Consider the following 15,992-nt stretch of genomic DNA (forward strand, 5'->3'; position numbering starts at 1 on the left):
AGGCAGACAGGAAGAGAGATGGCCCACGTTTCCTGCTCTGTTCTTATATTTTTCTAAAACACCAATAAAGGAACAGCAGTAAAACCCTGACTGTTCTGTTCCCCAGAGTCTGTCCCAGAAGCACAGGGCGCAGGTTGGGAGTTCACCCTAGTCAGGACACCAGCCCATCGCTGGGCAGGTTCGCATGCAAACATGCAAACTCTGCAGAGAATGTGCCCCAATCAGGACTGAAACCCAGGACTGCAGAGCAGCAGAAATAACCAGGATACCACCAGCCACCCCAAAACCCTTGAAACCTTTGGTGGCAGGTGGTATGCTGGTTATTTCTGCAGGCAGGGTTTCAGCATTCAGCTTCTCCCTTCTCCTGTATCTGTCTGATTTAGTGCTCCAATTGTCCCTCCCTTCAGCACTGTCACACCTGCGGTGGTTTTGTTTAGTTTAGTGTTTCAGCCTGAGGTGTCAGGATCCAGAAGCAGTGACACCCAGATCTCAGGTATCCTGTAAAGATATGGGACTGGGAGACTGAGGGAGGGAGAGAGGGAGTCGGAGATGGAGCAGAATAAGGGAAGAGGGAGAGAGTCAGAAGTTGGAAAAGAAGATTTTACCATAAAGTGAACTAGACAATTTCAGTCTTCTAGAGGATACTGAAATATAACGTGACACTACAACAACTATTCTTACATTGTTAGACATAACCATGCCCTCAACCACCTTCAGCTCAGATCCGAACCCCTGGTCTGGGAGCACACGTCCCGAGCTGGCTGGCGCCTCGTGGGTTAAACCATCCCGAGCCCTCACTGCAGGAAGAGGAACAAACAAGCTTGATGAATTGGAAGGAGGCGCCGCAAGCCAACTGTGCCGTCTGCTGATGTGGCACCACGAAGCCCTCTCTGGCAGCTGTGGTACAGCCACACCTCCACCCAGAGGGCGCTGCTGCATGGCACCTTTCAAACGAGGAGGCCCGGTCCCTGCTGCAGAGCAGGAACTCGGCCTGGAGCAAGGTCTTCGCCAGTACAGAGCTCTGCTCACTGCACTGCAGCCCCTCAGATCAAACATCTGTGGAATGTGGGTCTGCGTGCTCACAGACCGCTGCCATTTTACTTGTCGTTGCCTCGACCAGAGTAGCAGAAGGACCAGAACATCTCCCCTCCCCCTCCCCCGTTCGCTCACTCTGCAGCTCCCGACACCTGGATCCCAGCTGCAAACCATTTCTCCAAGCTGGTTAATCGGAACCAGCGCCCAGGAATAATGGACCACAAAGTAAAGAGAACACAGCCATTTAAATTTAAAATAAACTTTGTGATTTTATTTCATACTTGGAAGTCATACAATCCTAAAGGAACAGGTGTCTTCCCTGGATGGTGAAGGAGGACAGGGGCGGTGTGGGGTAGGGGTCTGACGAGGGTCTTCTGGGGCCACAAGTCATTTTCCCTCAGGAGCCACATCTAGCTGAGGCAATTAGTCTTAACTGGACCAAATCAGCCCTCGTCCTCCCAGGGGCTCAGCTGCCGGTTTGCAGAGTCTGGAGAACTGTGAGTCTCCAGCACCAGAGATCTCAGTGCAATCAGTGGCTGAAAATCTGCTTCACCTGAGCTAATTAAAACAATTACCTCCTCACAATTAAAACAGTTACATTTACAGATGAGGTGCAGCCCCTGATCACACTCTCCCCCCACGTCTTCTCTGGCGGTCTGTGTACGTATCCTTAACTCCACCTGATCTCCAGCAACCAAGAAAGTGGGAGTCTTTAAAGCAATTATGGCTCAATTAAAATTAAAGCACCAGAGAGACAGCCCGTCACAGAGATGAGCTGAAAGGACCCAGGGCGCCCCTTCCCCATGTTGTAACAAAGCACTATTGAGTCTGATTTAAAAAATCTAATTGCTGTGCTGGATATCCATAAGACTGAAGCATGTTCTAGATTCTCTATTGTTGTTAATATACATGGAAAGGAAATACACCAATTTAGGAAAACTGAGGCACTCCAGAACCTCATTCCTCTGTCCTGGTGCCGGAGCCACAGGGACAGGTTTCCCTGAGCTCCTGACGGATTCCCCGAGTCGGTGAAAGAACTGGTGCCGGTACTGCCGAGTCCAGAGGCAGCCCGGCTGTGGGCTTTCACTTCCCCAGCAGTCTTGGCAGGGCTGTGCTCCTCGGCTCCACGACAGAAGAGCCCGCTCTGCGGTCCAGGACAGATTCTACTGGCAGAATATAATCCTCCTGCTGGCTCCACAAGTTTAAACCAACCTCCGGAAGCAGGAGAGGACACAGGCTGCTTGTGACCCCGACACCTAGAGCAGCTCCTGAGGCAGAGCACGTTAGTACTGCGGTGTGGAAAAACAATGTGCTTCTGCCCCTTTTTAATCAGAATGCAGCCCACAGTTCAAGAAACTGTTACACACAACCCATATCCTCCCGTTCACACCAACCAACTCAACAACAAAATAAATAAAACGCAATCACACAGTCCAAGCTAACTACAATATATTAATATAGATCCTCTGGTGTCATACGCTCATTAAAACAGGAAAAATGAAAGAAGCACAGGACCTCAATCACAAGGCTGCCCAAGCCCAGCCCTTCACATCCGGCAACTGCACGCACTCACAGTATCAACAGAAAAGCAAACTGAAAGCAGAGACTGGGGGTTACCGATCAACTCCACCTCTAACAGCGTGAGGGGGACCGAGCTCCACTACGCAGGGTTGGGGGGTTGGGTGTTTCGCCTTCTGCACCCCAAGTCAGCAGGCACTCACAGCACAAAAACCTCCCTCCACACAGGATGCCCCTGTGAGAGCATGGGGTGGGGGGGGTTTCCGTGATGCATGGCGCACTGGGGCAATGCTGGGGTGGACTGACCCCTGAGCCCATTCTGAGGAACAGTCTGATCCCCTCCACTCCAGGACACCAGCCCAGGCTCGGGCTGCGCTCTGCGAAACACACTGGCCTGCTCCACAAATCCCACATGAATCCCTTATCTGTCATTTTGTTAATATTGCAGAAAACACCCTCTCCACCGCGACCCTGTTCAATACCACTCGCCCCAGTCTCTGAATCTGTAAGATCCAGGGCCCAGTAGCACAGCCACGCCCCCAGAGGACACACGACCAGGACACCCCCCCACCCCCAACACACTGCTCACAGGAGAAACGGCATGGGGGTCCCAAATATAAAAATAAACATTCACACAAATACACCCCAAGTTAAAAAACTAAGGGTTAAAATGTGGCACCCCCCCACCCCCAAACGGATGCAATCTCCCCCCTCACCAACCCCCTGCCCCCCCACAGTACTCACTGTCCACACACGCCACTCTCACTCACGCACACTCACATGCCACTCCTCACAGCCACAGAGAGGGGGAATGGGGGGGTGGGGGGGGTCTGCGCTGGTTTTATTCTCCCCCAGACAGGACCCACGCGTCTCCACAGAAATCGCAGGTCTCCAGGAGACAGACGTCGGCCTCAGAGAGAGAAGGTCATCGCGTCGGGTGTCCGTGCCAATCCACCTTTGTTCCGTAGTCACCGTTCAGATGTAATCCCACCATCCCTCACAGTTTCTGGATCTTCTCCGCCACCACGATGGGGTTCTCCTTGCGGATCTTCTCGGCCGCCTCGCTCCGGTAGTCGTATGGGCAACTGTGCTTGTCCGAGTAGCGGTGGATCCCACAGAAGAGGTTTCCGCAGCGACAGTCAAACCCTTCAAGGAGCATCGCAGCCATTAACACCTTGGCTTGACCCGGGCTGCATTCCTCCCCACTGCCCCCCTCACCTGACCCAGCCCAGTCCCGCCCCTGACTCCCCAACCCGACCCGACCTACCCCTGTCCCCCTCTCCCAACCCAAACTGCCCCTATTCCCCTCACCCGGCCCAGTCCCACCCCTGTCGCCCTCACCCGGGTCCAGTGCAGCCCGTCCACCTAACCAGACCCGGCCCTGCCCCGTCCCCCTCACCGGACCCAGCCCAGTCCAGTCCCGCCCCTGTCCCCCACACCGGCCCCGGCCCAGTCCCGCCCGTCCCCCACACCGGCCCCGGCCCAGTCCCGCCCCTGTCCGGCCCCCGTCCTACCTGTCAGGCCCACTTTCTTACGGCAGGTGAAGCAGCGGTTCTTCTTCTTGCTCTTGTCAGGTATCTTGTCGCTGCCCTCGGCGGAGCCCTGCGCCGTGTCCAGAGCCGCCCCTGTGCCGGGAGAGCCGTCAGGCTGGGAGAGACTCAACTAGCCCCTCGCCTCCCTCGGCCCTCTCCATGCCCCGCGCCTCCTCTCCCCGCCCCGCTCTCCAGGCCCCGCGCCTCCCGCCGCCCTCTCCAGGGGGGTATTTATGTTCCTGCTAAACTCTGTAAATATCCAGGCTCACCCCTGAAGAGCCCAAACCTTTAGAATCATATTAACAGCCTAAAATCAGGGATAATGGTCAACTCCTTCTGGGATGAAGAAGATAAATAAAGCTATTAGGAGTCCTGCAGGCTGTCAATACGACCGGCTCGCTGGACTGGGGGCAAGAGGGTCTCAGGCCTCACCTGCAACTCTGGGACCACCCTCCTCTTCCTCTTTTTCGGCTTGGTCCGACTCAGAGGCGCCATCGTCACGGGAGATGCTCATGGCTGTCATCTGCTGGGTGACCGGGCCAGAGGAGCTACAGAGAGCCCCAGGGAGAGCGAGCAGGAGAGGAGAAAACAAGGATCATCATTGGCAATTAGCAGGTCACTGTCACGGGGAAGAACAAACCGAACATTATGAAGGTACCAATATACACGTCCGATTCACAGGAAATCAGAAATTACTGGGCGTGATTTCAGGGAGAAATCTTAGATTTGTGCTCCTAATAGTTCCTTAAATATGGTTGTTTATACCTGACAGTTATCATCCATTCTAAAGTTCTGAAAAAATACAGAAACTTTAAAAAGTACTTTTTTCAGAACAAGTATATTACAGTTTAGATTGAACCATAGATTTAGATTCTGTGTATGAAAACACAACTGGTCGTGAATTTGGGGACCGATCGGGAGACGACCGCCACGTCTCGGGATCTTGGGCTCCAGGGGGCCCAGAGAAGGAGCCTCGACGGCGTGACTGGGCACCTGGTGAGAGAGCGAGACTGCGGCCAGGCCATGCAGGCCCTGATGGGAAGGGCCAGACACAGGTGCGGCACTCATACCCCCTTACCTGGCCTTGCTGTCCTCCAAGTCGGGGCTCCCCTCCGTAGTGGTGGCAAGGCTGCCTTCCGCGGACACCCCGGCGCTCCCGCTGGCCACCGACGGAGACGCTGCTGCGGGGACAGGAGAAGGTCAAGCTGGCGCCCCAGAACGAGCTCCCACCCCACTAACCAGCCCCTCAGGGCCCTCCTGCCGGTCAGCCCAGCACCACAGCAAGGGACTGACAGCAGGACAGCTGTCTGCCTGCCAGCGTCCCCCGTCTCCGCGCCTCAATACCGTCTCTGTCTGAACAGGTACGGTTTATTTCCACACTGAAAATGGGAGGAACACGTTTCAGCCGTCAAATCTTCTTCAGGTGTGATTCTGGCTCCTGGCCCCTCACACTTCTCCCTCAGCCCCCTGCTCATCCTGCTGTGGCCACTGACCCCTCCCCTCCTCTCCACCCCTCACACCTGAAGAGCCTCTACAGGCAAGACGCTGCAACCTTTCTTCCTGCTCTTCAGCGTGGAATCGAGCTCTGCTTGCTCCTTTACAAAGAACAGGTAAAGGTTTATTCCCTGCTGAAAGGAAAAGGAAACATAGAGGCTGTGGAGCTTTCTGAGGTGTGAAGAAGGTTTCTACCTGAAGAACCTCCACCGTCTAAACATTGTCTCTTTTCCTTTCAGCAGGGAATAAATCTTTACCTGTTCTCTGCGGCCCGCGCACGTCGATGCAGCTCCCCACTCCAACACGTTCCTCGATGATTTGCTTCCAGATCTCTCTACCCCCCCCGACGGCCTGGTGCTATGAGCTATCAGGTGAGCCTTACCTGGGGGGCTGACGCGGCCCCCGCCCTGCTGCCGCTGCAGGTGCTCCTTGTAGCAGACTGAGCACATGCCATCGGTGCGGGGGTTGCCGTAGAAACCGCACCCCATGGCGCAAAGCATAGGCACCTGCGTGTGATTGGTCTCCTGAGCCATGCTCTCTGTCGGGGGCGGGCGGGGGCAGTCCTGTGGGCAGGAAGGGCAAAGGTCAGACAGGTTGATCTCAGGGTGTCCCACAACGGCGCACTCTGTATATCCCTGCCTGTTCTGAACGGGGCTCCATTAGAAATCAGGAAACAGGAATAAGGACCTGGAACCAGACAGATAAGTTAAGGGTTCAACATTTTTAAGGCAACCAGCATCTCATCACTTAACACCGCAAGGCCAGCCACGTGAGCTCAAGGACACCTCCCCCAGCCCAGGGGGTTGGCGTCACCGTGCCCAAACTAGCTCCGCTACCCGACATCAATACATCCATCCCCCTGAGGAGAACCCTAAAGATTAAGACAGCGAGAACTCAAGTGGACAGAGGAAACTGCTTCACGGAGTCCAGGGGCCCTGGGTCAAGCTGCCTGGATGGGTTGATTCCCTGGGACACTTCAAAACCCAGATGAATGGGATTCTGCGACAGACAAGGTACAAGCAACTGAGCCAGAGCAAACCAGCCCCTCGATCACAACTGGACATGAGGACACAGGTCTCACGCCAGACGCTGTGGGCTTCAGTGCTGCAGACACATCCTGTATCAGCGTGAACCCATTCTCCCCAAACACTGCGGTCCTGCGGTCTTTGTTGGTGAAGTTTGTTTTTGAGTTATTGTTATGTTGGACTCTCCCGTGAAATAAATTTCGTTTTTAGAACAAAAACCGATAACGAGACTCCACAACACGTTTAAAGAGAGCTCTGCTACACATGTTCCAGCGAGGAGAGGAACCGGGTAAGATCTCAGATGAAACACCAGTGCCCCAGGACAGTGCCCTCGGACCACAGAGGACAGCCCGCGGTGTCCGGACACTACCGCCCAGCAACACTCCGGGCAGGTCCGACTGACACGCACACGGCCAATCAGGTCGCAGATTTAGACTGTTTTCAGAGTCCATCAGCCAATAACCGAGCGCATATTCGCGAAAGGGGCGGGTCTTGCAACGCCTCAAACAATACCTGGAATTCAGCCAGGGAACGATAATCCAGTCCGAGGCTTTGAGGCCTACTCCATATACTCTTCAAAGACCGTATTATTAAAAAATTCAGCCAGTGGTTTGTGCTTCCAACAGGAACATAAAGAGCTCCTCGATATTAAACATCTGGAACAGAGGGCCGCTATCAATTCTAAATAAAAAAAATACGTGTCAATCAATATCCAAACTGGCCCAGAGGAAACTTACTCAAGGCATTTCCGTCTTTCTCGTAAACTTTATCTGGGCACAAAACACACCAACTGTCTGCAAACAAAGCGCATGGTCATAAATAAGCCAATTTTCATGGTCGCTCCGGGTCGAGCTGCCCAGCGAAACCCGACCAGAACCAGCGAGAGCCGAGCCGAGCCCCGGTGCAGGTGACACAGAGCTGTCTGTAGGACGGCATTTTATAAACGCTTCAAAGGAAAATGAAATAACCACAATAATACGATACACCTACTACCCGCGTCTCCTCAATCCCATAGACTAAAATTTGGGATTTTATTTAATTAATACACGATACCCAAAAAACACAAACAAATAGTTCTTCAGCGATGTCAAACTAAACTGAATTCGAAAAAATTCCCACTTCCCCAAACTCCCAGGCACAGAGCCCCGAGCGCCTCGGCTTCTGTGCTCAACTGAAACCGCGGACCTGCGGCGGAGCGACGCTGCTCGCCTGCCCGGGGGAGGAGACGGGCTGTCGGCGGCGAGGCCACACGGACCTCGCCGGCCCGGGACCGACGCGCTGCCGACAGAGGTTCGCCATACCTGCTCGGCGTGGGGTAGCGGTGTCTCTGTTCTCCGGGAGATTTAGGAAAATCCCTGCAGCCAGACCGTCCTGCGCTCTCGGCCTCTCAGCGCCCAGCCTCGGATCCCGTCATTCCGCGGACAGGCCCTGACGTCACGATGACATCATCCCCAGAGTTACGATTCCCTTTTCTATCGATGTTGTTTTGATGTTGTTAGAATATCAGGCTCCTCTCCCCGACCACAGTCAGATGACACTCTACATGAAGAGAGCACCCCAGCACAGAGACACACTGACACAACCCGGCCAGCTAGCTGTACGACCTCAACCAGGCGTCCAGACCAGATGGGACACAGTCTGGACAGATATCAATCTGCACTGCGTGATGAGGAAATTCTATTGGACAAATTCCTAAACAGTCCTTACCAAACCAACAAAATAGGCATAAACTTGGCCACACAAAGACTAAATAACCTATTTCACAAACTAGCATCAAAATCAAAGCTGAAAACAACAAAATAAAAACTGCCAAAAAACAAAAGCAAATAAAGGTGGTTTTACACAGAGTGCAAAAACATCAGAAAAGCACTACGAAAACTCTCAAATCAAAAACACAGACAACCACACAACACAGATCTGCGCCTCAGCTACTGTGAGATGGTAAAGCTTTACAAACACGCTGAAAAAGAAAAGAAACACATACATAAACAAACAACTTGCAGAAATTGAGGATTCACTTAATCAGAACTGTTTCTGGGAGAAGTGGAACTATAAATAAATGAAAACCAGAAGAACTGGTCAATCCAAAATAGAACAATCTGGCAAAAATACTTTGAAAAATCTGTACCAAATGCTTCCAAGTACAAATAAATGATTGATTGATTGATTGATGATTGCTTACACTTATATAGCGCTTTTCTGGACACTCCACTCAAAGCGCTTTACAGGTAATGGGGACTCTTTCCACCACCACCGCCAATGTGCAGCCCCACCTGGATGATGGGACGGCAGCCATAGTGCACCAGAACGCTCCCCACACACCAGCTCTCAGTGGGGAGGAGAGCAGAGTAATGTAGCCAATTCATAGAGGGGGATTATTATCTATGGCCATGATTGGGAAGGGCCAATGGGAAATTACATTTACAGTAGTTACACCCCTACTCTTTTCAAGAAGCGCCCTGGGATTTTTAATGACCACAGACAGTCAGGACCTCGGTTTTACATCTCATCCGAAGGATGGCGCCTGTTTACAGTACAGTGTCCCCATCACTATACTGGGGCATTAGGATCCACATGGACCGCAGGGTGAGCGCCCCCTGCTGGCCCTACTAACACCTCTTCCAGCAGCAACCTTAGTTTTTCCCAGGAGGTCTCCCATCCAGGTACTGATCAGGCTCACACCTCCTTAGCTTCAGTGGGTTGCCAGTTGTGAGTCACAGGGTGATCAGGCCGCTGGCAGCTGGCCATATCTGGCTGCTGGCCATATCATATAAATCAGACCAAAACATAATTTATGGAAAAACATGAAATTTTGGAATCGGCTATTAAAGACAACCGAAACCCCCTAGACTCCCTGATCACAGAGCAGGAGCTACTGGACAAACTCCAGGCCCTGAGACCACACAAAGCCTGTGGCCAAGATGGAGTCAACAATGAGATGCTGAGACACAGCAGCTCGAAGCTGCAACAAGCCCTACTCAAACGCCTCAATCTCGTCATGAAAGCAGGTTGATTCCCTGAGGCCTGGAACCGAGGACTGATCACACCCATCTATAACAGTGGAGACAGACTTGATCCCAACAACTACCAGGGCATCTGTGTGAACAGTAACCTGGAGAAGGTATTTTGCAGTAGTTTGAAAACTACTCAGGGAAACAGGTACAAATTCACACTCAACAACAACACATAAGAGCACACATCCAGCTACACATACCTTGGTCTGACTATCAGCTCATCTGGGAGTTTTGACCTGGCAGTGAAGGCACTGAGGGAGAAAGCACTCAGGACATTCTACGCAATAAGAAGGAGGCTCTTCAACATCAACCCACCAACAAGAATCTGGCTCCTAAATATTTGAAAGTGTAATCCAACCCGTTGCCCTGTAGGGAAGTGAAGTGTGACACTAAATAACAGACTGGGATTATACTAAATGGGACAAACACCCCATATAAATTTGCTTTGTATAGTATTATATGTAAAGTCTAAAGTTGATTGTAAAAGTAAGGTTGAATAATGCCGATTATATGTAAAATGGTTTTGTTTTGTTCTCTAAATTTTTTTTAAAAAAAGAAACTCTGCACATGGAAGATGTTTCTACAGAAAACCACCTAAAAACGGGTGCAGGGCCGAATTAGGCCAATACCCATTATTAATAAACATACAGAAGAGAGTAATAAAGTATCGACCACACCTAAAAAGCAGCAACCGAAACTCTTACCACCACAAGGCCCTGCTGAGCCAAGAGCTGAGCCCAACAAAGAGCCCCCTGAGCCAGCTGGTCCTGAGGCTCACTGGCCTGAGCCACACCGACACCAGCCAGCCTCAGGACAGCACTGCTAGAGCACCACAACCCAGACTCAACCACATCACAGCACAGATCAGACAGCAATATCTCACACACTGGGACACACACACAAACACAACATAAACTGGAATGCTACAGAATTCTAAATAGACAATACACACTAGTAGAATATTTGACCAAGATAAGAAACAGCAAAAAGAAACAGACGCTGATGAATTACAAACTCAATGGCCATAGAAACTGGGCGACACAGGCAGACCTGGCTGCCCAGAGAGGACAGGCTGTGCTCCTACTGCCAGCGGGGAGAAACACAGACAGAGTTGCACTTCCAACTGCACTGTGACAGATATTCTGGGATTAGACAAACATTCATCCCCAAATTTACAAATCTAATCCTAGAATTTCCATATTCTCCAGAATCACAACAACTCCCAATCCTACTGGGAGAGGGACGAGGGAGCTCAGTTGAATTGGCAGCCCAGTATGTGTTTTCCTGTCTCAGCCCGAGGAGAAGTGAGCCTGTCTCCCAATAATGCTCCATCTGTTTATATGTAAATATATTATGATCTGTCTGTATTGTAAATGTCTGTATATTTTATTTTAAATTGTATCTCCTTACCACCACACTGGGGCTGAGCTTCAGCATTGAGTATAGTTCTTAGAGATGAAAATTGATCTAGAAATGCAATTCAAAGTGCATCATGGACTTATTACTGGGCTGTGTTTAGGAGGGTGTCTAAAGATGTGTTGGATGGATGCTGTCTATTACTGGCTTTATGTTGTATATTTGTGCTGTCTGTCTTTGAATTGCATGAGCCCACCAAACCAGATCCCATGCAACTAGTTGTTATGGCAATAAAATACTGAACAGCTTGAACATCTTGAATCAACTGAAAAAATATTTAGAGAACACTCAAAATGGGTTGATGACTGTACTGTCAGACCAGGGCGCAGACAGTCAATCTGGACAAGACCTGAGTCATGGTCTTCCAGAAGAAAGCCAGATCTCAGGGAAACAAGTACCACTTCACACTCAACAACAACACATTGAAGCACACATCCAGCTTCACATACCTTGGTCTGACTATGAGCTCATCTGGGAGTTTTGACCTGGCAGCGAAGGCACTGAAGGAGAAAGCACTCTTTGTGCTTAAAAGATGATCTACAACATCATCCCCCCCCCCCCCCCCCAGAAAAATCTGTCTGAGAGTATGGAAAGTGTAATCCAACCCATTCCCTTATACGCAGTAAAGTGTGGGGTCCCCTCACAGAGCTGGATTACACTAAATGGCACAAACACCCCATAGAAACTTTGCACATGGAGATCTATAGAAACATCCTCCAATAATGTGCCCAGGGGCAAATTAGGCCAATAACCATTGCTAATTCAATTCAATTCAATTTATTCTATATAGTGCCTTTCACAACAAGGTTGCACAAGTCACTTAACAAAGCAAGTGACCAAGCATGTGAATACAGAATAGAAAAGACCAGAGGACAACGGAGGAGAGGAACCAAATACTCCTTAGTAAGGAGAAAAAAAAACCTCTAGGGGTTTCAGGACCTCGGTTTTTCGTCTTATCTGAAAGATGGCGCCTTTTTACAGTATAGTGCCCCCATCACTATACTGGGGCATTAAGACCTACATGGACCAAAGGGTGAGCACCACCTGCTGGCCCCACTAATACCTCTTCCAGCACCAACCTTAGTTTTTCCCAGGAGGTCTCCCATCCAGGTACTGGCCAGGCTCACACCTGCTGGGCTTCAGTGGGCGGCCAGCTGGGAGCTGCAGGGTGTTATGGCTGCTGGTGAATAGACAGGTGCCTGAGCTCTGAGAGCCTTGTAAGTAGGATTTTGAAGTCTGCCCTGTACCTGACCGGAAGCCAATGAAGAGAGCTAAGTATGGGGGTTATATGGTTGTACTTTCTGCTCCTAGTAACAATTCCAGCTGCTGCATTCTGAATTTGCTGTAAGGTGTTGAAAGAGTAGTGGGTGCTCCCTGATAGTAGGGCATTGCAGTAGTCTAATCTGCTGTATACAAGAGCATGTATTAATTTCTCTGTGTCTTATGTGGAGAGAAACTGCTTTAGTTTTGTAATATTTCTTAACTGTAGGATGCATGTTTTCGATACTGTTTTTCTATCAGCATACGAATGAAAGTAAATATTATGTTTTTGTATTATCCTACCTAGCGGCAGCACGTAGAGAGAGAACAATATTGATCTCATCACTTATCCCTGTGGTACCCCAAATTGAACTGGTACAGCTACAGCAACACAAATCACAATCAACGAAATCACAGCACAAACCAAGAAACACTATCTCACCCACTGGGACACACACACAAGCACAATACAAACTGGAATGCAATAGTAGCTGAATATCTGACCAGGGTAAGACAAAACAAAAAGAAACAGACCCTGACAAAGTACAGGCTCAGTGACCACAGCCTGGCCACAGAAACTGGGTGACACAGACCCAGTGGGTGTCCTCCAGAGAGGACAACTGTGCTCCCACTGCCAGCGGGGAGAAATAGAGACAGAGGTGCACTTCCTACTGTACTGTGACAAATATTCTGGGATTAGAAAAACCTTCTTTGCCAAATTAACAAATCTATTCCCAGAATTCCCACACCTGCCAGAATCAGGGAGAGGGAGGAGGGAGCTCAGCTGAACTGGCAGCCCAGTATGTGATCTCCTGTCCCAGCCTGAGGAATAGTGAGTCTGTCTCCCAGTAAGGTTCTATGTGTTATATGTTGTATGTAAAAGTACTGTGATGTATTTGTATTATTACTTTATATACAGTAGATTAATTGTATATGCTTTGGCAACACTGTAACCTATCAGCCTAAAAAGCTGTTTGAATTTGGAATTTGAATTTGACTGTGACCAGCAGGGGGCGGCAGATGCACATTAATAACCTGCTCCATCCAGCCAGGGAGACAGTGGGAGACCTGATTCCCATCTCTCAATCGCGTCACGCACGGTGTCTGTTTCTCTCTGTCCCCTGTTTTTCTGGGACTGCTATGTCCCAGTTCACCACAGACATGGATCATGGGATGCATTCTATTTGAGCTACCTCTTGAACAATACTTCCAGTCTGTCTACACTGTTGCTGAATGAAAAATAATGAAATGGGCACTAATAATTCATAGAAGCCACTCAAATTTTCCTTGTGAAGTTACTGAGTTTAGTACAGGTCCCGAAACAGTGATTCAGAGATTGAAAATGGCAGTAGGACAGTTTTAGTTCTGTTCAGACTGTCTCAGTGCTGACGGGGAGGAGGAGCAGGAGCATGCAGATACAGGCTAGCCTGAGGGACTCTGCTTGTAGCTGCCAGAGAGAGCCGTCTGTTAAACTGACCTCGAAGGAAAGAAGCCAGAGACCTGCACCAGCCTGCTGACCGTGGGCTGGGTCAGGGGAAGTCTGCAGGAAGAGGGCTCCTGTTGCAACATGCTCTGATGCCCATGCCTGGGACCCTTAATGACATGGTTCATTAAAAATCATGTAACAACAACGAGACGAGCACAACACACATTCATCTCTTTGCTCTGCTTGGTTCCCGCTGGACAGCACCTCCGTCAGCCTGACAGTGCTTTCTGTCCTCGGTCCTCATCGAAGTCATCCCAGCACCATCCCTGACTCCCTTCACTCCCCTGTTCTCTCCTCTCTCTCTACATCGACAGGTTCCTTTCTCACTCTTCCTCGGTCTCGGCCCCAGTCCTCCTCTCCTCCTCTTCCATTGGACCTCTCTGCCAGTACTCCGCCACCTTCCATCTCTCCCCGCTGTGCGGGGCAGAGCGGTGGCTCAGGGTGTGAACGTGGTCAGAGATGTGGAGACATCCTGCTGTCTCAACATCTTGATTTGGTCATTGTTATTATTTTCTTTATTTCGTGTTTCTCAGAGAAATTGGCGTCCTGGTTTTCTCCTTTCATTCTGCAACACAATTGTTCTGCTTTCACACAAAGGATACCATTTACCTCCGTGTTATTCCAGGCCTATTGCCATGGCGACTATCCGTCACCAGGGGATCAGGGATGTGGGGGACAGATGAATGGGAAAAATGCCTCTGAAATTGGAAATAAATTGTCCCATAGAGAACAGCCTCTGCTGTGCACCTGCACTGGTGCTAATGGGCAAAGGGTGCTTACAGAACTGGGGCAGGGTCAGGGAGCAGGGGATCACTCACAGGTCTGGCAGAAGGAAAAGAGGCAGCCGTTGTCATGCAGGGAGAGGCTGGGCTGAGGTTGCAGCTGGAGAGGGTTTCTATGAAGACAGCAACTCATGTATTTGCCCAGAAGATCCTAAAACGCTTTACAGATCCACTTCTTCCCCACCTGGGAGACCCTCAGCGCCCCCCTGCAAGCAGGGAGAGCAGGACAGCAGGGCTGACACCCCCCTCCTACAAACATGGGAACTTTAATGACCAAGTAGCCAGGATCTCAGGTCAGCATCTCATCCAAAGGACAGGACCTCCTACTGCACAGTGTCCCCAATCATACTGGGGCATTGGACTGGACATTCTGGTCAAGAGGGAAGAGCACCACCTACTGGTGAACAAACACCAGCTGGGGCAGCACCCTGGATTTCCAGTACTGACCAAGCCCAGTGTGGCACAGTCTAAATTGAAAAACCTTGGGGTGATATTTGACTCTGGCTTAACATTCAACCCACATGTGCAGCATATTGTCAAAACATCTTTTTTTCACCTCAGAAATATTGCTAGATTACGCCCTATGTTATCACTAACTGTGGCTGATCAACACATTTGTATTCTCTCGAATTGACTACTGTAATGCTCTACTTGCTGGGGTATCTAAATCTACTCTGAACAAGCTGCAGTATGTCCAAAATTCAGCAGCCAGGATCCTGACCAGGTCTAGTGCAAGTGAACACATTACTCCTATCCTGGAGTTCTTGCACTGGCTTCCTGTCAAATTCCATGTGAACTTTAAAATCCTCATGCTCACCTATAAGGCTCTGCATGGCTTGGCACCTCAATACCTGTCTGAGCTATTACCACCCTACTCCCCACCTCACAACCTCCGCTCTTCTAATTCTGGTCTCCTAACTGTCCCCCAGGCCCATCTACACTCTAGGGGCGACAGGGCCTTCTCCTGTTATGCCCCCAAGCTCTGAAGCTCTCTCCCCAAGGATATCAGAGAGTCACCTTCTCTTAACTCCTTCATATCCAGACTCAAAACCTTCTTCTTTAGAAGAGCCTTTACTTAACTGGTTCTGTTCTTCACCCCTCTGCTTTTTCTAGTACCACCATCCACAGTCTCCTCTCTGCATTGTATTTTTGTTTTATCATGTGTATTGTTTTTTATTGTTGTTCTCATCCTGTAAAGCGCTTTGAGAAGCCACCTTTAAAGGCGCTATATAAAATAAAGTTTGTTATTATTATTACATCTTTTACCGGCTCTGAGAATAGTTTGTCAGGCCAGTGAATCTCACTGATCTGATCTGAAGGAGAGAGAAAGGGATTGAGGGAGAGACAGAGAGGGGCTGAGAGATTGAGATTAGAACAGTCAGTTATATGTCCAGTGTGCTTCTGGGGTTAGTGTGAGGATTAGGGGCTGG

The 15,992-nt window shown here is 50.1% G+C and overlaps 1 protein-coding gene across 3 annotated transcripts; it reads right to left on the bottom strand.

Annotated features, from left to right (window-relative positions):
- Window positions 1-1,278: 1,278 nt before the first annotated feature.
- Window positions 1,279-8,194, bottom strand: LOC107079655 (AN1-type zinc finger protein 5). 3 transcript variants are annotated; one of them, XM_069186202.1, is made up of 6 exons: window positions 7,906-8,194; window positions 5,962-6,142; window positions 5,164-5,263; window positions 4,518-4,633; window positions 4,068-4,178; window positions 1,279-3,699 (listed from the first exon to the last, which is right to left on the bottom strand). In XM_069186202.1, exons 2-6 carry the CDS (start codon window positions 6,110-6,112, stop codon window positions 3,551-3,553), a joined length of 627 nt encoding a protein of 208 aa, XP_069042303.1. In that variant the 5' UTR covers window positions 6,113-6,142; window positions 7,906-8,194; the 3' UTR covers window positions 1,279-3,550. The 3 variants fall into 3 exon arrangements, with proteins under 3 accessions (XP_069042303.1, XP_069042301.1, XP_069042302.1); XM_069186200.1 differs by having other exon boundaries at window positions 5,164-5,266; window positions 7,906-8,190; XM_069186201.1 differs by lacking the exon at window positions 7,906-8,194 and adding an exon at window positions 7,118-7,506 and having other exon boundaries at window positions 5,164-5,266.
- Between the last annotated feature and the right edge of the window lie 7,798 nt (window positions 8,195-15,992).

This window comes from Lepisosteus oculatus, chromosome 29 (genome assembly GCF_040954835.1).
Source record: "Lepisosteus oculatus isolate fLepOcu1 chromosome 29, fLepOcu1.hap2, whole genome shotgun sequence".
Taxonomy (NCBI): Eukaryota; Metazoa; Chordata; class Actinopteri; order Semionotiformes; family Lepisosteidae; genus Lepisosteus; species Lepisosteus oculatus.